This window comes from Camponotus vicinus, unplaced genomic scaffold (assembly GCF_025532165.1).
Source record: "Camponotus vicinus isolate PSW18456_S1 unplaced genomic scaffold, iyCamVici1.0 SCAF_4, whole genome shotgun sequence".
NCBI lineage: Eukaryota > Metazoa > Arthropoda > Insecta > Hymenoptera > Formicidae > Camponotus > Camponotus vicinus.
The window spans coordinates 13,965,356-13,984,379 of record NW_028141976.1 but is presented as its reverse complement, the minus strand read 5'-3'; the positions used below and the strand labels follow the sequence as shown (position 1 = coordinate 13,984,379).

At 38.4% G+C, this 19,024-nt stretch overlaps 2 protein-coding genes across 4 annotated transcripts; one reads left to right on the top strand and one right to left on the bottom strand.

Moving 5' to 3' along the window:
• Positions 1–619: 619 nt before the first annotated feature.
• LOC145971040 (RCC1 and BTB domain-containing protein 1-like) lies at positions 620–10,987 on the top strand. Of its 3 annotated transcripts, XM_083098265.1 has the most exons (21): positions 620–980; positions 1,720–1,859; positions 2,075–2,253; positions 2,756–2,911; positions 2,989–3,253; positions 3,338–3,480; positions 3,575–3,856; positions 5,467–5,591; positions 5,682–5,800; positions 5,876–6,018; positions 6,107–6,315; positions 6,510–6,649; positions 6,730–6,929; positions 7,675–7,815; positions 7,892–8,153; positions 8,239–8,375; positions 8,467–8,739; positions 9,910–10,034; positions 10,125–10,243; positions 10,319–10,449; positions 10,550–10,987. In XM_083098265.1, exons 1-21 carry the CDS (start codon positions 907–909, stop codon positions 10,688–10,690), a joined length of 3,504 nt encoding a protein of 1,167 aa, XP_082954391.1. In that variant the 5' UTR covers positions 620–906; the 3' UTR covers positions 10,691–10,987. The 3 variants fall into 3 exon arrangements, with proteins under 3 accessions (XP_082954391.1, XP_082954392.1, XP_082954393.1); XM_083098266.1 differs by lacking the exons at positions 620–980; positions 1,720–1,859 and adding an exon at positions 1,530–1,680; XM_083098267.1 differs by lacking the exons at positions 620–980; positions 1,720–1,859; positions 2,075–2,253 and having other exon boundaries at positions 2,771–2,911; positions 3,054–3,253.
• Positions 10,988–12,243: 1,256 nt separating this feature from the next.
• LOC145970628 (uncharacterized) lies at positions 12,244–17,541 on the bottom strand. The gene is made up of 2 exons (XM_083097501.1): positions 16,238–17,541; positions 12,244–16,141 (listed from the first exon to the last, which is right to left on the bottom strand). The coding sequence occupies exons 1-2, from the start codon at positions 17,539–17,541 to the stop codon at positions 12,244–12,246; spliced, it is 5,202 nt and encodes a 1,733-aa protein (XP_082953627.1).
• Positions 17,542–19,024: the final 1,483 nt, after the last annotated feature.

Genomic DNA, 19,024 nt, shown 5'->3' with positions numbered 1-19,024 from the left:
TAGGAGCAAAGAATAGATACTATTTCTGTTCTTATTGCCTGTTGCCTAGCATTGTGCAAGAGGCTTAATATTCTTCATCAGCTTATTTGACGCATGCGCAGTATAGTACTTTTAGTACATACTTTTTCGGGACACGAATATAAGGCTAGTATATAAAGAGCTCGCAGTCTAGTATATTATATAGAAGTGTGAATTGCGGCCGTACTTTGGCCGTATTCCGAAATTGCTGCCAGTTTACTGCCAGCACTGAAAATATATAATATACGTAACGTACACTATAGAATTTGCAGTACTGGTAGTAATTTCGGAACACAGCCTTTGTATATCTAGTGACTTTAGATGTGACGGCGCTAGTGCGCTACCTAGTGTGACGTCGCACAAAGCGATTGGCTGCATGGTTTTGGCGCGATCCGAGGTGAGCGACAACGACCATCGGCAAGCAAGCAGTCACCATTCTTCCGTCGTGTTGTTAATGTAAGTACCTCGCAAGCTGTTCACGGTTATATACACGTGGTGGCTTATTTCGCATTGAGTCCTGTACCTTATGGTTGTGACTGTTTTCGTCGGGCGGTATTGTAATTATCTGCTACGAGTTTGACTTGAGGCTAGCGGTTTGATCTCGCGTGTCCGGCATTTGTTCCGGTGTTGCTGTGTACTTGAACAATATACGGTTCTCGTCTTGGTATTTTCTGAATCATTTATTTGTAAACCTGATATCTCGATTCCCAGGCATTCCGCTCCCGGCTTGTCCATTTCTTGACGGCGTGCATTTTAATTTGATCTTTAAGAGAGGATAGCATAAGAGCGTTTCGATTTGCTCTGAGAGAAAAATAAGAAGAAAAAGCATAAAAATTTCTCAACTGGTCAATTTCAAAAATTACGACGACACAAAATCGCGTTACTATCATGTCGATGTCATCGAAAAAGTTCTGTTCCCCGGAAGATGTAAAGAAGAGAAATTCAACTATTAACAAAGAGGAGTAAGTTTGACAGTCTTGCTTTTCCTTCCTTTTCATATAAATTGCTAGTTGATAGCGATGTCAAAATAATCGCATTTGATAAGAAGATAGATGAAAACGAGAAACTTGCGATAACATAAAATCATCGACTTATAGGCCGGTATTTATAGTCCGGTCTTATATTTAAGATCGTCTTTAGTTCATCTTCAGATAATCCATAGCCAATGAAATGATACATACAATATCTAAAGATGAACTTAGACGATCTTAAATATAAGAACGGACTATGAATACCGGCCATAAAATGGACTGAGTATTGCGATAGACAGATGAGTGCTAGCTATAGAGAGAGAGGTACTACATAGGAGGCCTATGTCTGTCTCTTTTGCTAGCATCTCATTGGTAATTTTCATCGATATATCGAAAAATCTACCAACGAGATGCTAGCAAGAGAGACAAAATAGGCCTCCTATATGGTAGTACCTCTCTCTTTATAGCTGGCGCTCACCTGTCTATCGCAATGCTCAGTCCATTTTATATGTCGATGCGTAAAATACAACTAATACAAATCAAAGTGAATGAGTGACACCCGATTGACCACGTCGCCAATTGACCAATTCAAAGTAGGACACTCTGATTGGTCAATCGTTACCCTAGGCACAGGTCGATATAATTTGCTGTGGTCAATCGCAACGTGGTCAAACGAGACGCTCCCGAATGAGTAGGTATAACTAAACTGAAAGTGATCAACTATTTGTAGCGAGATGCAGGAATATGAGAAGAGAATCTTGCAATGCGTTCTAACAGAGAAGATAACTCCAATCGACCTTAAAAATTGGCTGCATTTCCATTTGTTAAAGCCGGAATTTATTTCAAAAATTCACATGGTTATAGTATATAGTAAGATTTATCATTTTTTTTTCTTCCATATTGTTTTTTATTTGCTATGGTCCATATTCTGAATCCTTTTTTATTGATAAAAGTGCTTCTAAAAGTGGCTGATAAGTCTTCTGATTGGCTGTAAGCCACTTTTAGAGACACTTTTATCGATAAAAGAGGATTCAGAATATGGACCTATGTAATATTGTTACTTACACCATGGCATTTTGAAATAGGTGTCGATGAGGCTATAATTGTGATGAAGAACAAGAATGTCTATAGCTTTGGTTATTCAGATTCTGCTGCCGTACATACTGCAATTTACCCCAAAAAAATAAAAGAATTATGTGGGAAAAACATAAAAACCTTTGCTCACGGCGATTTTTTCATCCTGGCACTTACAGAAGAGGGAGAGGTATATCAAAAAGTTTAGATTCCTTGAATGTGCCTTGATAATATACATCTGAGTTTCTGGAAACACAAATTTTAACTTGCTTGAATGATAAGATTTAGGCCCTGCGCACAATAGGAAAAAAATTAAATATTAAATATTAAACATTAAATGTATAGAAAGAGAAAAACAGAAGAGAAGATTTCCTTTCTCTTTCTCTCGTTCTATAAATTTAATATTTAATATTTAATATTTTTCCTATTGTGCGTAGGGCCTTATATTAGGAAGTTTTATATCCTTCCTAAATCATGAATATTTCTTAGGGGATAATGGAAATTTTTACATATATGAAAGTATAGTTTCATGATATTTTAAAAGCATGTAAAAATCAAGCATAAAATAACATCAGACTTCATCATTAATCTCTTGTTAAATCTTTAGATGCTTTTATGTAACATTCTAAATATAAAGTAAGATTAAAAAAAATGAGATCAAAAATGTATTATAGCTATACTATCTTTGAAAGGTTTATTACTGGGAGTTCAGGAAACGTAATTTGGACGCTGGGAAACCGCACATACATATCATGTCGCCTACTCGAGTCGCTGGTTTAAGCAAGAAACGTGTCGTGGACATCGCATGTGGCAAAGGTCATTCTCTCGCTCTGACTAGCGATGGAAAGGTAAGCAAAAGATTATATAAACTGTGACAATGATAACGATGATGATCATTCTTATAGACTAAACGATTGTAATTTAGATATATGCTTGGGGAGAAAATAATTATGGGCAAGTTGGTAATGAAAACACAGCAATTTTTATTAGTGTGCCGTGGCAGGTCAAACATGAATTGGAGAATAAGAATGTTGTCCATATTGCGTGTGGTGCAACATTCAACATAGTTATAACTGACGAAAACAAAATATATGGTTGGGGCAATAAGGATAAAGACCAGATTTCAACCGTTCAGACACAAAAATATTACGTATATCCACGCGAAATTACCAATATCCCGAATAAAATAGGTGATTTCTTTTTGTCTGAAATTTTATTTCTAAGAATGTTGTATTATCGAACATTCTCATGGTTGAGATGGAAATCGATTTCAGTTAAGGTGACCTGTGGATATCATCATACGTTGGCACTCACCAATAAAGGAGAGATCTATGCCTGGGGCAATAACAACAGAGGACAAATCGGCGTTAGTACATGGCTAATTTATGGGACATACAATTTGTCTGATCCGATTATGGTAACTCATATGGATTATTGATGAAAAACTCTTAAATAATTGCCATGATGAGTAGGACGAGAAACAAATCAATAAGGAAAAACATGATCGACAGGTGAACGTGCCCGAGATGGGAAAGGTTTTGGATATCGCTGCTTTTGATAAGACGAGCGTTGCCGTCGGCTATGATGGAACAATCTATGTATGGGGTAAATATTTTTATGCGCACTATTCTTACACCCCGCTTTCCATGAAGTTTTCGAGGATTCATGACTTGTTTGCGTACAATGGCTTGAGAATCACGCACAAACCATTGACTGTGTTTACGAATAATTACAAATATGTTGAAGAAATATTGAATATATTGGAATCTGTAGGAGCAGCATTTGATGATCCGGTATGTTTTCTATTATTGCACTTTTTTACATTATAGAGCATAAAACTAAATATAAATAATACATATTTTCTTATATTAGTTTGATTGGTATAAAAGAATATATATATATATATATATATATATATATATATATATATATATCCAGTAAGTAAAATGTTAGCAGGTTGGCAGCAGATTGGCAGCAAATTCGATCAGAATCCCACACCAGAACCGTAGCCATCTGTGTCCGCATTAAGCTTTTGTTTTGGCGACAGAGTCTGTAAAACATAACCTGTCAACAAACTGTCGGCAGAAACCGAGCAGGATCTGCGCGATGCAATTTGATGTTAGATTGCCAGCAGAAACCGAGCAGAATCTGCGCATGCAACCTGATGGCAAATTGACAGCAGAAACTGCACAAGATTTGCGCTTACTTTTATTAATATTATATAAATGCAACAAAATTGATTATTACAAGTGCTAAATAAGAATATTATCGGCAAGTTAATTACAATTTTCTTCTAAAATGACATATATGTCATATGTTATATCGTAATATATGTTAATGTAATATATGTTATATCGTAGTTATCTCATATAGCGAAGGACTAATTTAATTTAATTAAATTAATAATAAAGTAAATGATAAAAGTAAATGTAACTTGTAAAACTGGAGATGTAATTTATTTAGAATTAAATTCTTGCTTTATGCCTCAAATAGGCAGTACATGAATAATTTTCCATTTATCATATTGATTCCAATCAGTTTAATATTCTGAATCTCATCTGCTTGTATCAGATATCAGAAATTAAAGTGATAGAAATAGTTACTATATTTTTGATCTTTTATTAATAATCGCGACTTTATATATATTTCCGACAGAAATTAGATTACGAGAAAGTACAGCTCACGTAGCGGTAAGTGAAGGAACTATCGAATCGTGCAAACTCTGTTCCGTTTCTGCCGTCAATCTGCTATCAGAGATTGTGTGCGCAGATCCTGCTCGGTTTCTGCCGACAATCTGTTGTCAAATTGCGTCGCACAGATCCTGTTCAATTTCTGCCATCAATCTGCCGTCAGTTATATCAGCAGGCTCTACTCGATTTCTGCCGATAATTTGACATCAAATTTCATTGCGCAGATCCTGCTCGGTTTCTGCAACCAATCTGATATCAAACTGCGTTGCGCAGATCTTGCTCTATTTCTGCCACCAATCTGCTATGATAATTTTAAACAAATCCTGTTCAGTTTCTGCTATCAAATTATGTCAGCAGGTTTTGTAACATTTCTGCTGACATTCTGTTATCATTATTTGATATAACAAATTTTTTATACAATCTGCAATCTTACTGTCGACAAAAATTTGTAGCAGAAATTGACAAAATCTGTTTGAACAGACTTTGTTGACTGGGATATATATGAGATTTGTAGATTTTTGTAGAAAAAGATTTGAAAATTTTTTTCTAGAAAAAATGTATTGCAATCGTTACTGATGGTTTTGGTTGAGACTTGCACTCACTCCAATCATATATTGAATTATAACATTAAGAGTGAAAAAATACGTAATTTCTATGATAATTTTTATATTAATCTGATATTATTAAATTATTTAATAATTCTTGTTCTTCAGTTGACAAGCGATTTTACCATACAAATCGAAGGACAACCTATTTACGTTCACAAGGCTATTCTTAAAATTCGTTGCGAATATTTCAAAAAGATGTTTCAACATGATTGGGCTGAAAATATTCAAAGGTAAATTTAGAAAAGAAAACTGGTACTTTTATAGAGAATTTCTCACAAGTTTAGTTATTTCATAATGTCGACGCATTATTATTCTGACAGTACATCGGATTCATCATCAGTGTTCACCGTATCGGATGAATTTTCTTACATCGTTTATAAAGCCTTTTTAAAATACTTATATACAGGCACAATCGATTTACCTTCGGAGAACGCATTAGGTAATTGAAGCTGCAAACGTAAACGTAACCTATCATGAACTTACAATTCAAACACTGCAATGACATTTTTTACAGAACTTATGGAATTGGCCGACATGTACTGGGAAACCAATCTTATAAATGATTTTATAAAAGATCGCAGTCAAATAATAAAAAAAGCCATCACTGTGTCAAATGTATCATTCTTCTACAATAAAGCGATCAAATACAATGCTGAGGTACGTATTACAGTTCAAGGTTAATCATTATTAATGTTGAAATTCATTAATCGCAATTTATTTTATACGTATATCATGTGAATTTTAGGAACTCGAGGAGTTCTGCTTCCAGTTTGCTTTGTGTCATATGACAGCTGACACATTATTGGAAGATATTAAGTTAGACATGAATATGCAGGCTAAGTTTATCCACAAAGCAGCGACACAAAGTCGCGATACTATCATGTCGATGTCGTCGAAAAAGTTCTGTTCTCCGGAAGATGTAGAGAAGAGAAACTCAACAATTAATAAAGAAGAGTAAGTTCGGCAGTTTTTTTTCCTTTTTATACATAAATAGCTACTGAATGATAGTGAGATCGAATCGCATATGCCGGTAAAAAAATAGGTGAAAACAAGAAGCTTGCACTGACATAAAATACAACTAATACTAATACTAGTAAATCACAGTGTATGAGTAGGTAACTAAACTGAAAGTGATCAACTATTTGCAGCGAGATGCAGAAATATAAGAAAAGAACCTTGCAGTGCTTTCTAGCAGAGAGAATAATTTCAATGGATCTTAAATATTGGCCGTTTTTCCAAATGCTAAAGCCGGAATTTATCCTACAGATTCACATGGTTATGATATTTGGTAAGATTTATCTTTTTTTTTCTCATATTGACTTTTTTGCTAAGTGATATTGCTACTTATATTATGACGTTTTGAAACAGATCAGCAGGGTGGCAATGCTATAATTGTGACAAAGGATAAGAATGTCTACAGTTTGGATTATTATTCAAAGATTGAAGGCAGACGTGCTATCTATCCCAAAAAAATAAAAGAATTATGTGAAAAAAACATAAAAACCTTTGTTCCCTTTGTTGAAAGGTACTTGAATTCTTCCATCCTGGCACTTACAGAAGAGGGAGAGGTATATCAAAAATATTATATTCCTTGAATGTGCCTTGATGGCATATCTGAATTTCTGGAAATAAATTTTAACTTGCTTTGAAAGATGAGATTGATGTTAGGAGGTTTTATATCCTCCTTAAATCGTAAACTTTTCTTCCTTCTTAGGCAACAAGTGGAAATGAAAATGTTTATATACATGTGTGGGAAATCATAATAAAATATGAGTAGATTAATTAATTAAGAATATATATTAAATAAATAAATTGTTTTGATTAATAGAAGTACAGATATTTGACCATAATATTTATTTCAACATGCAAATATTTTTAAAATTAAGACTATAGGATGTGAAAGATTGCAATGAGGTAATTTTTATTTTCTTAATTAGAGAAACAAAAGGAAAAAAACTTGAAAATATCCCTGATAAACAAGGAAAAACAGAGATTGCATCATTTTTAATTCTTTATATATTCAATATGGTATATTTGTAAAAATTAAAGCAATATACACACACATACTTATAGTTTCATAATATTTTAAAAATGTGAGAAAACGTTCATTTTTTTACTTCTATCAATATGGACAGTGGGTTTATATAATTTTATCCAATTGAAAAGCACTTAGGGTGGAATAGTATCAAACTTCATCATTAATCTTTTAAGTTTTTTCTACTAGTGCTTTCATAAACATGCTTTTTTAAACATTCTAAATTAGATTCTAAAAATCAAGTGAAAAATGTATTACTACTATGTTACTTTTGAAAGGTATATTACTGCGATTTCGGAGATGAAGAGATTATACCTGAAAAATCCACAATTACTCAAGTTGCCGGTTTAAGCGAGAAACGTGTCGTCGACATCGCGCGTGGATATTGTCATTGTCTTGCTTTGACTAGCGATGGAAAGGTAAAGCAAAATATTATTATAAACTGTCACAATGATAACGATAATGATTCTTATGAATTAAACGATTGTAATTTAGGTATATGCTTGGGGAGAGAATGATTTGGGGCAAGTTGGTATCAAAAACACAGCAATTTTTCTTAGTGTGCCGCGGCAGGTGAAACATGAATTGGAGAATAAGAATGTTGTCCATATTGCGTGTGGTTTATATTTTAACATAGTTATAACTGACGAAAACAAAATATATGGTTGGGGCGACAACGATAGGGGCCAGATTTCAACAGTTCGGTCGCAAAAGTATTATGCATATCCGCAAGAAATTACATTATCAGATGAAATAGGTAACTTTTTTTGTCTAAGATTTGATTTCTAAGAATGTCGCATTATCGAACATCCTTATAGTTGAGATGGAAATCGATGTTTCAGTTAAGGTGACCTGCGGATATTTTCATACGTTGGTGCTCACGAATAAAGGTGAGATCTATGCCTGGGGCAATAACATAGACGGACAAATCGGCGTTAATAAAGATTATAGCGAATTGCAACGTCCTGGTCCGATTATGGTAACTCATGGATTATTGATGAAATCTTTTTAATAATTACCATGATGAGTGGGACAAGAAACAAAATAATAAGGAAAGATATGATCAACAGGTAAACGTGCCCGAGATGGGAAAGGTTTTGGATATCGCAGCTTTTGGTAATTTGAGCGTTGCTGTCGGGTATGATAGGATTATCTATATATGGGGTAACTTTTACGATCATACTTGCGGAATTAAGAACCCGTTTCCCACGAAGTTTTCGACAATTCAGGAAGTATTTGCGTACAGTTACTTGAAAGTCACGCACAAGCCATTGATTATGTTTATGAATATTGAAGAAGTATTGAATATATTGGAATCTGTAGGAGCAGCATTTGATAATCCGGTATGTTTCCTGTTATCGTTCTGCATATGTACTTTTTTGCATTATACAGAGTACGTAATAAATACCGGTAAAATATCGCGAAAACGAAACATTTTAGAAAAAAATGTTTCATACAACAGTTGTTGGGTTTTAATAAATGCATTAAATAGCAAAACTTATTTGACCTTGAGCGTAACCATGGAGGAACTCTCAAGGTCAACCTTAAAATTTTTAATGGAAACCTCCAATTTTTATTCAATATTCTTATAGCTTATCTCGAAAGCTTTCCAAAATACTATAATTAAGTTATTTTTCATTGAATACTTTTCGAGTTATGCGGCTTGAAGTAATTTCTTAATTTTACATAAATCATAAAATATCTAGTAAAATATTCATTTTTCAATTAGTTTACCTTAATACTTTTATGCACAAAATAATGTGAGGAATCAATTGGTGTAAAGAAAAAACAATTGTTTTGATGAAAAAATATGTAATTGTTAATTACAAATTACATATTTTTTCTTAGAAACAATTGTGTTTTCTTTACGCCAATTAATTCCTCACATTATTTTGTGTATAAAAGTATTAAGGTAAAATAATCGAAAAATGAATATTTTACTAGATATTTTATGATTTATGTAAAATTAAGAAATTATTTCAAGCTTTATAATTCGAAAAGTACTCAATGAAAATAACTTAATTATTGTGTTTTGGAAAGCTCTCGCAATAAGTTACAAAAATATTGAATAAAAATTGGAAGTTTCCACTTAAAATTTTAAAGTTGACCTTGAGAGCTCCTCCATGGTTACGCTCAAGGTCAAATAAGTTTTGCTATTTGATGCATTTGAAATGCTTCAAATAGCAAAACTTATTTGACCTTATTATTTGATGCTATTTGATGCCTTTGAAACCCAACAATTCTTGTATGAAACTTTTTCTCTAAAATGTCTTGTTTTCGAGATATTTTGCAGGTGCAGTATTTTTTGAGTACCCTGTATAACATAAAACTAAATATATATAATACATATTTTCTCATATTAGTTTGGTTGGTATAAAAGAATATAAAAATTTATATTGAGATTTGTAGATTTTGTAAAAAAATGTTGAAAAGAGAAAAATTACGTATTTTTTATGATAATTTTTAATATTAGTCTGATATTATTAAATTATTTAATAATTTTTGTTCTTCAGTTGACGAGCGACTTTACCATACAAGTCGAAGGACGACCTATTTACGTTCACAAGGCTATTCTTAAAATTCGTTGCGAATATTTCAAAAAGATGTTTCAACATGATAGGGCTGAAAATATTCAAAGGTAAATTTAGAAAAGAAAACTGGTACTTTTATAGAGAATTTCTCACAAGTTTAGTTATTACATAATGTCGACGCATTATTATTCTGACAGTACATCGGATTCATCATCAGTGTTCACCGTATCGGATGAATTTTCTTACATCGTTTATAAAGCCTTTTTAAAATACTTATATACAGGCACAATCGATTTACCTTCGGAGAACGCATTAGGTAATTGAAGCTGTAAACGTAAACGTAACTTATCATGTTCTTACAATTCAAAAACTGCAATGACATTTTTTACAGAACTTATGGAATTGGCCGACATGTATTGTGAAACCAATCTTATAAAAGATTGCAGTCAAATAATAAAGAAAGCCATCATTGTGTCAAATGTACTTTTCTTCTACATTAAAGCGATCGAATGCAATGCTAAGGTAAGCTCGAGATTAATCGCTGTTAATATTGCAATTCATAAATCACAATGTATTTATTTACGTGTGTACAATATATCATCGAATATCATGTGAATTTTAGGAACTTGAGGAGTTTTGTTTCCAGTTTGCTTTGCGTCACATGACAGATGTAGTACTATCGGAAGATTATATTAAATTAGATATAAATACAAAGGATAATTTTATGCGCAGAGCAGCTAAAGAAAATGCTTTCAGAATGTAATGCTTTTAAGAGCGCAAATCTTTCGACATAAGATTTGAACCAAATCATCGATTGTTTCTTTATTTTTTTACGGGCACCAACACCATACGCATTCAATAATAAAGTAAACCATTTGTTCCAGTTACCATTTCATAGTGTAATATTATGTATAAGAATCTCTTGTCTGGTTCCGCGCGCCTCGCTGTTGTCTCTTGATTCGGTTGCTTTGGTATATAGCCGACGATTATATCTAAAATAATTGCTACAACGTGGATGTAAAATATTAAGTAATTTTTAATATATGCTCATCAACAATTATCTCACCATATGTGATATCATAAACAAGACATGACTGACTTCAATGTTTGAGATATAATATAAAGGAATATAATAAATTCTTGATTACAATACTTTTTGCTGTTAGATAAAAATACATAAAGTAACGTAAAAAATAACACTCGTATTTTAAGATAAATTATATAAAAGAATAGTAATTTAAAACAAGAATCAATACTCTGTATAAAACCATAAGATTAATAACGTGTGATGCTATATCCTCTAACAAATCAAAAGAATATCAGAATTGAGATCTATTATTACTAAAAATATTGACATTAATAAAATAAGATCACAAATATAAAGTAGTCATAATGCACAGAGTAAATAAGTAAAAAACGAGTTTCGTTATATACTAAAGAACGTAAAATAAAGTAGGAACTATCGTTCTTTGTACTTGTAAATTATCAGTCATATAATAATCTATAGTATCTGCTTATTGCACTAAAATCTTAATCTTTGGTAACTAAAAAATGCTGCAAGTTATTAATTAGAATTAAGCTAGAGTGAGTCTTCCGACTCTTTCTTCCCATTCCACTGAAGAGGCGGGGGGAAGATTCGTCACACCAAATGGCGTCGGATGTGAGAGAACTCGGACGTTACTCACGCAGATAATAATGAGAGAATCGAACTGGGATTCTGTTACCTCGTTGTTGAAATGCGGATGAGTCGAACTGGGACTCGTACACCTCGCCCCACAACGGGGGTCGTCGGCAAGGCTCAGTGAGAGAGAGAGTCGAGCGAGGACTCTGTCACCTTACGGCAGGGCTCAGTGAGAGAGAGAGAGTCGAGCGAAGACTCTGTCACCTTACGGCATGGCTCACTGAGAGAGAGAGAGAGAGTCGAGCGAGGACTCTGTCACCTTACGGCATGGGTGGGCGAGAGAAAACCTTACGAGAATCGACAAGATTCTCTATCACCTTTCGGCTTGCCCTTCGGAGGTGTCTGACTAGAGACGGTAATCTCCGAGCTTTTGTCCCCAATTGGACGAAGGTCGACCTTCCCGATTCGGCGTAGCACAATAATTATACAATGTTAGAGCGCAGTATCTACGGACGCGAAACGGACAAAGCGCACAGGCACACGCCGTCCCCTCCATCTCGAACAAAGGGGCACGCGCCACGCACGCCCTCCGACCTCTTAGGAAAAAAAAGGAAAGTAAAAGCGCTGTTTTATCACGAGTAGCGCGTACGTCCCATACGGGCCTCTCGCGGCCTTCAGATCCCTCTAACTGGGACTCATATCGGTAACACAGTTTCCTTAACATTTCCGCCCGCCTTCGACAGGAGTTCTGTCGAACGAACAGCTTCAGGATCTGTGGGCAAAATACATAACTTGGTTATGGGTCGTTTATAAGTAGATGTGGCCGTCTTCACGGTAACAACTCTTGTCAACCCGTCAGGTCCTGGATGGAGATGCGTTACTCGAGCGAGGGGCCATTTTCCTGGCGGATAGCGTTCATCGGTGATGAGGACCATAGTTCCTTCCTTGATATCGTTTGAAGGATGATGCCACTTTGACACTGCTTGGTAGCGCTGTAGACACTCCGAGGACCATCTTGTCCAAAAATGGTCTACCTTTTGTCTAAGCAACTGCCATCTTGAAAGTCTTGAAGTTTTCTCATCTGATAGAGCAGGTTCTGGAATCGCAGTGGGCGCTTCCCCAATTAGAAAATGCCCAGGAGTCAGAGCGCTATAGTCAGATGCGTCGTCTGATAGTGGGCATAATGGTCTGGAGTTTAAGACCGCTTCTATCTGAACTGTGATGGTCGTCATTTCCTCGTATGTCAATACGGTCTCCTTAAGCACTCGTTGCAAGTGATATTTGGTGGACTTTACGGCCGCCTCCCACTTTCCTCCGAAGTGAGGGGCCGAGGGAGGATTGAATCTCCATGTGGTGTGGTCGTTAGCGAGCAGGGAAGCAAGATGTCGTAGCTCCTTGGAGGATGTTTGAAATTGTCGTCTTAACTCCGCATCAGCTCCCACAAAATTCGTTCCACAGTCACTTTGCAATGAGGCGCATATTCCTCTTCTGCCCGTGAATCTTTTGTAGGCGGCAATGAAGGCATCAGTCGTGTAGTCCGTGACTACTTCTATGTGAACGGCTGATGTAGCGAGGCATACGAATATAGCCAGATAGCCTTTGTATGTTCGTGCCGCCCGCCCTTTCCAAGTCTTCAAGGTGACTGGACCTGCATAATCAAGGCCTGAGTTGTAAAAGGGCCGAGCCGGGGCCACTCGCGCTGTTGGTAGCTGGCCCATTAACTGTTGCGCTCGGATCCCTCGATAGCGAGCACACCGCCCGCATTTCAGAATCTGAGATCTCACCGGCGCCCTTCCGCCGACGATCCAGAACGAACTTCGTATGAAGGCTAAAGTGACTTGTGTACCCCCATGGAGCATTCTCCTGTGAGCATCATCTATAACCAGCTTGCTGAGGGGCGATCTTCTTGGCAAGATATACGGATGCTTGGCCTCCGAATCGATTCGGGCATTATGAAGACGCCCTCCGACTCGAAGCAGTCCTTCTCGATCCAGGAATGGGGTGAGTCGTACTATAGGGTTTGATTTCGGTAGCTGCTCTCCCTTAGAGATGATTCCGATCTCATAGCCAAACCAAGCTCGTTGTACTATTTGTATCCAGAAATTGCGACTTTGCTCGAGCTCCTTTGGTGTTAGTGGATGTTCGATTGGCGATGAATGCGGCACTCTACGTAGGCACGAGATGAACCTGCGGCAGAGTGTAGTGACTCGTATCAGCTTCGTGAGAGTGGAATACTTGTCCAGCAATTCCCAGTAGGCACTTGGTCGAATGACAGCAACGAAGACATTTCCTGGTCGTTGTTCCAAATTAAAGTCTTGAGCCAGTGCAGGTTCAGACCTGAGTGAAGGCCAGGATGATTTTGAGTGTGACAGCCAGCTAGGTCCGTTCCACCACAATTCATGTTGAGCTAAGTTTTCTGGCGTTAATCCTCGAGAGGCGCAGTCCGCCGGATTCTCTTTCCCAGGTACGTAGCGCCATGTCGCATTTGGCAGAAGGTCGTGTACTGCAGAAACGCGGTTATGGACAAAGTCTTTCCAGCGAGCTGGATGGGCGGTAAGCCAAGTGAGAGTGACAGAGGAGTCCGTCCAACAAGTCACCGGCGCCTCTGCTAGATCAAGAGCTTTAAGAGTCTTTGTTAGTAAACGTGCCAACAGAAGAGCGGCAGTAAGTTCAAGACGGGGGATGGAGAGTCGCTTGATTGGCGCAATCTTTGTCTTAGAACATATTAGTCGCGTTGAAAACTTGCCGTAGTCGTCAGGAACTCTCACGTAAGTCACCGCTGCCATCGCCAGTTGTGATGCGTCCGAAAATCCGTGTATCTCAATCGGAATATTGGTACGAACGCTGCCGAGCCACCGTGGTATTGATACTTGGTTGAGCTGCTGCAACTGCTGTCGAAAGTTCGTCCATCGTAGTTGTATCTCTGGTGGTAGAGGATCGTCCCAACCCGTTTTAGTCAACCAGAGTTCCTGCAAAATCATCTTTGCTCGTATTAGAATCGGCGCAATTAATCCTAGCGGATCAAACAATCTCGCTATCTCAGACGATACTACCCTTTTCGATAGCACAAGGGCGTTGGATGAAGGTGTGGCTAAAAAGTGAAAGGTATCGGTTTCTGGTTTCCAAACTAGACCTAAGATCTTACATAGAGTAGGCTCGATTTCGACAGTGGATAGCGATGTTTCACCATTCTTAGGCAAAACTTCTAAACAATTACTGTTCCATTTTTGTAACGGAAACCTGCCTGCTTCACAGAGTAGTATGAGCTGTTGAACAATTTCCTTCGCCTCTGGAATCGTTTCTGCTCCGCCGAAAATGTCGTCGACATATCTTCCTTTGGTCAAGGGAACTATGGCCTTTGGAAAACGGCGACCCTCGTCTGTTACCAATTGTTGAACCGTGCGTAACGCGAGAAATGGAGCGCAGTTGAGACCATAGGTTACAGTCGTAAGTCGATAGGCAGAAGGGTGGCCATCTTGTCCCCACCACAATATCCTTTGCAAATCCCAGTCTTGTTGGTGAACTGCAATCTGTCGAAACATTTTTTCTATGTCGGTTGAAAAGAGAATCCGGTGTGTCCTTGTCCACAGGAGAATCTCTGATATATCCGTCTGAAGCTTAGCGCCTGCGTGCAGAATGTCGTTGAGAGATACACCATTACTAGTGCGACTGGATGCATTAAAGACTACTCTCAGCTTGGTGGTGCGGCTGCTTTCCCGAAGCACTCCAAGATGAGGCAGATAGTATACGGGAGATGTTTGGTGATCGAATGTATCAGCTGCTACCATGTGACCCAGGTTTTTGTATTCCTCAATGAAATCACTGTATAGTTGCTGTAATCTATTGTTGGATTTGAATTTTTGTAACAATCTGTTGAGGCTGTTGAGTGCTCTCGCTCTAGAATCCCCCAAGAGCGCAGGCTCTGACTTCAGCGGAAGGCGAACTACGTATCTTCCCGTCGTATCTCTCGAATATGTAGACAAAAAATGTCGCTCGCATTCTTCTTCTTCTTTGTTCAGTTTAGAAGTTTTGGCAGCTGGAAGCTCCTCTTGTGTCCAGAATCTGGCAATGAGCTCTTGTAGCTCATGATCCAGTATGCAATGATGGGCTGGAGCTGGTGAAACTATTTCGTCCGTTGAGATCGTTCCGGAGAGGACCCATCCGAAGATGGTTTGTTGCGCGATAGGTGTTAATGCCTCACCACGTATTAAACCTGGCAGAATCACCGAGCCGTAGTTGTCTGATCCAATAATAATATGGATGAGTCCGGAGCAGGCAAAGTCGGGGTCGGCAAGTTGCAGTCCTGTTATGTGAGGCCATGTATGAGATACAGTGTCATAAGGCGGCAACTTCGTCGTCAGTCGCGGTAATACGTATGCATCAATAATGCAGCTAGTAGTTGTATCGTGTATGGAGTGTAAATGAATCGAGACAATTCCTCTCGTACGGCCTGAGTATGTGCCACCAATGCCGAGAAGCGGTATGGTTGCTGCGGTTCGCTTGAGCTGTGCACGTTGCACTAGTTCTTCCGATATGAAGGATAGTTCCGACCCTTGGTCAATTAATAGACGCACCGCATGGAGCTCACCGTTCCTTTTCTGTAATAAAGCTCTACTTGTTGCAAGCAATGTGAGCCCTCGAGATGGAAATACTTGCCCGGTCTGATGCGCACATACTCCTGGTAGTCACTTTGAGGAAGGTTGCAATTGTTCAGCTGATTGTGCAGCTTCATTCGTCGTTTGTGCATTTGTGGAATGTTTTGAGGATGTTTTGTTAGCGTCGTGTATCGAAGTATGATGCTTCTTCCCGCACTTTAAGCATCGTTTGGTGGAGATGCATTTACTGGCCGCATGAAAACCGAGACAGTTGAAACATCGTCGTTGCTTTAAGATGATGTCTCTCCGTTGCTGAACGGATTTAGTCTGATAGCGCTCGCATTTTGCAAGGTGATGCGAGGATCCACACAGCGGGCACGTTGGAGTGCTTGAAATAGAGGAGGAGGTAGCGACGTGAGCAGCTATCTTAGAACGCAGCTTACCTGAGGAGCTGGCTGAATAATCTTTATTCGACCCAGAGGTTGAGGCATGTAAATTAAGGTTTTCCATTGCCCTTGTTCTTGCAACAAGAAACTCCTCGAATTGGGCGTACGTCGGATAAATCGTGGATGATCCGAGTTTTACTTCCCATGCCTCTCGAGTATCGGGATCAAGCAATCTCACCAGCAAATGCAGCAGTAGCGGGTCCCAATGGTGTACGGCGCATCCTAGGGCACGGATCGCGCCCATGGCCTCCGATATCGTCGTCAGAAGTGCTCTTAATCCTTGTGCAGACTTTGTTTTGAGCGGTTTCAGATTAGTGAGTCTGTCTAGCTGGGCGGATACCAGAAATCGCTTATTCTCATACCTCGACAGCAATAAGGTCCACGCGATTTCGAAGTTATCACCTGAAACAGGCAAATTGCAAACTAGACGTGCTGCCTCTCCAGTAATGCACGTCTTCAAATAGTGCATTTTTTCCACAGCTGACAGATCCGTGTTGTCTCGTATCAGGGCTGTGAATAAATCGTGGAACGACCTCCAAGATTGGTAGTCTCCAGTGAAATTCGGAAGTTTGATCCGAGGTAAGGCACTGCGAGGCATCAACGATGTGGACGCTCCGTGCTCTGACAGTGTGGGTCTTGAATGCCGATCTAGAGTGTCGAACTCGTCTCGTTGAGTGAGGAGCTTGGCGCGAGAGTAGACATAAAAGGCATGACATCGCTCGTAAACTCGTTCTCTGAGGTACGGCCGTTCGCTCAAGGCATCGCTCTCCGAGAGACAAATGTTTTCATGCTCTTCTTGAAACTTTGCCCAGTTTTGTTCGAGCATATCTAATCGTGTGATAATCAACTGGCGAGTCACGCGTGAGACATCGGTATCATCGGACTCAGCTGACTCTTGAATAAGGGTGAATCGGCTCCGTTGCAGAGCGATCCTTGCGTCTAAGCTAGACATCTTTAATGGCGCGCAAATCCGGCTCGAAGGACCAAAAATAATGTATAAGAATCTCTTGTCTGGTTCCGCGCGCCTCGCTGTTGTCTCTTGATTCGGTTGCTTTGGTATATAGCCGACGATTATATCTAAAATAATTGCTACAACGTGGATGTAAAATATTAAGTAATTTTTAATATATGCTCATCAACAATTATCTCACCATATGTGATATCATAAACAAGACATGACTGACTTCAATGTTTGAGATATAATATAAAGGAATATAATAAATTCTTGATTACAATACTTTTTGCTGTTAGATAAAAATACATAAAGTAACGTAAAAAATAACACTCGTATTTTAAGATAAATTATATAAAAGAATAGTAATTTAAAACAAGAATCAATACTCTGTATAAAACCATAAGATTAATAACGTGTGATGCTATATCCTCTAACAAATCAAAAGAATATCAGAATTGAGATCTATTATTACTAAAAATATTGACATTAATAAAATAAGATCACAAATATAAAGTAGTCATAATGCACAGAGTAAATAAGTAAAAAACGAGTTTCGTTATATACTAAAGAACGTAAAATAAAGTAGGAACTATCGTTCTTTGTACTTGTAAATTATCAGTCATATAATAATCTATAGTATCTGCTTATTGCACTAAAATCTTAATCTTTGGTAACTAAAAAATGCTGCAAGTTATTAATTAGAATTAAGCTAGAGTGAGTCTTCCGACTCTTTCTTCCCATTCCACTGAAGAGGCGGGGGGAAGATTCGTCACACCAAATGGCGTCGGATGTGAGAGAACTCGGACGTTACTCACGCAGATAATAATGAGAGAATCGAACTGGGATTCTGTTACCTCGTTGTTGAAATGCGGATGAGTCGAACTGGGACTCGTACACCTCGCCCCACAACGGGGGTCGTCGGCAAGGCTCAGTGAGAGAGAGAGTCGAGCGAGGACTCTGTCACCTTACGGCAGGGCTCAGTGAGAGAGAGAGAGTCGAGCGAAGACTCTGTCACCTTACGGCATGGCTCACTGAGAGAGAGAGAGAGAGTCGAGCGAGGACTCTGTCACCTTACGGCATGGGTGGGCGAGAGAAAACCTTACGAGAATCGACAAGATTCTCTATCACCTTTCGGCTTGCCCTTCGGAGGTGTCTGACTAGAGACGGTAATCTCCGAGCTTTTGTCCCCAATTGGACGAAGGTCGACCTTCCCGATTCGGCGTAGCACAATAATTATACAATGTTAGAGCGCAGTATCTACGGACGCGAAACGGACAAAGCGCACAGGCACACGCCGTCCCCTCCATCTCGAACAAAGGGGCACGCGCCACGCACGCCCTCCGACCTCTTAGGAAAAAAAAGGAAAGTAAAAGCGCTGTTTTATCACGAGTAGCGCGTACGTCCCATACGGGCCTCTCGCGGCCTTCAGATCCCTCTAACTGGGACTCATATCGGTAACACAGTTTCCTTAACATATTAC

Bases quoted from the DNA above. Each gene is read 5' to 3' on its own strand.
- LOC145970628 (XM_083097501.1), bottom strand. From the start codon at position 17,541: ATGTCTAGCTTAGACGCAAGGATCGCTCTGCAACGGAGCCGATTCACC. The intron at 16,142-16,237 runs GTGACTACCAGG...ATTACAGAAAAG, and splicing joins CAATTGCAACCTTCCTCAAA to GAACGGTGAGCTCCATGCGG.
- LOC145971040 (XM_083098265.1), top strand. From the start codon at position 907: ATGTCGATGTCATCGAAAAAGTTCTGTTCCCCGGAAGATGTAAAGAAG. The intron at 5,801-5,875 runs GTAATTGAAGCT...CATTTTTTACAG, and splicing joins ACCTTCGGAGAACGCATTAG to AACTTATGGAATTGGCCGAC. The intron at 10,244-10,318 runs GTAATTGAAGCT...CATTTTTTACAG, and splicing joins ACCTTCGGAGAACGCATTAG to AACTTATGGAATTGGCCGAC.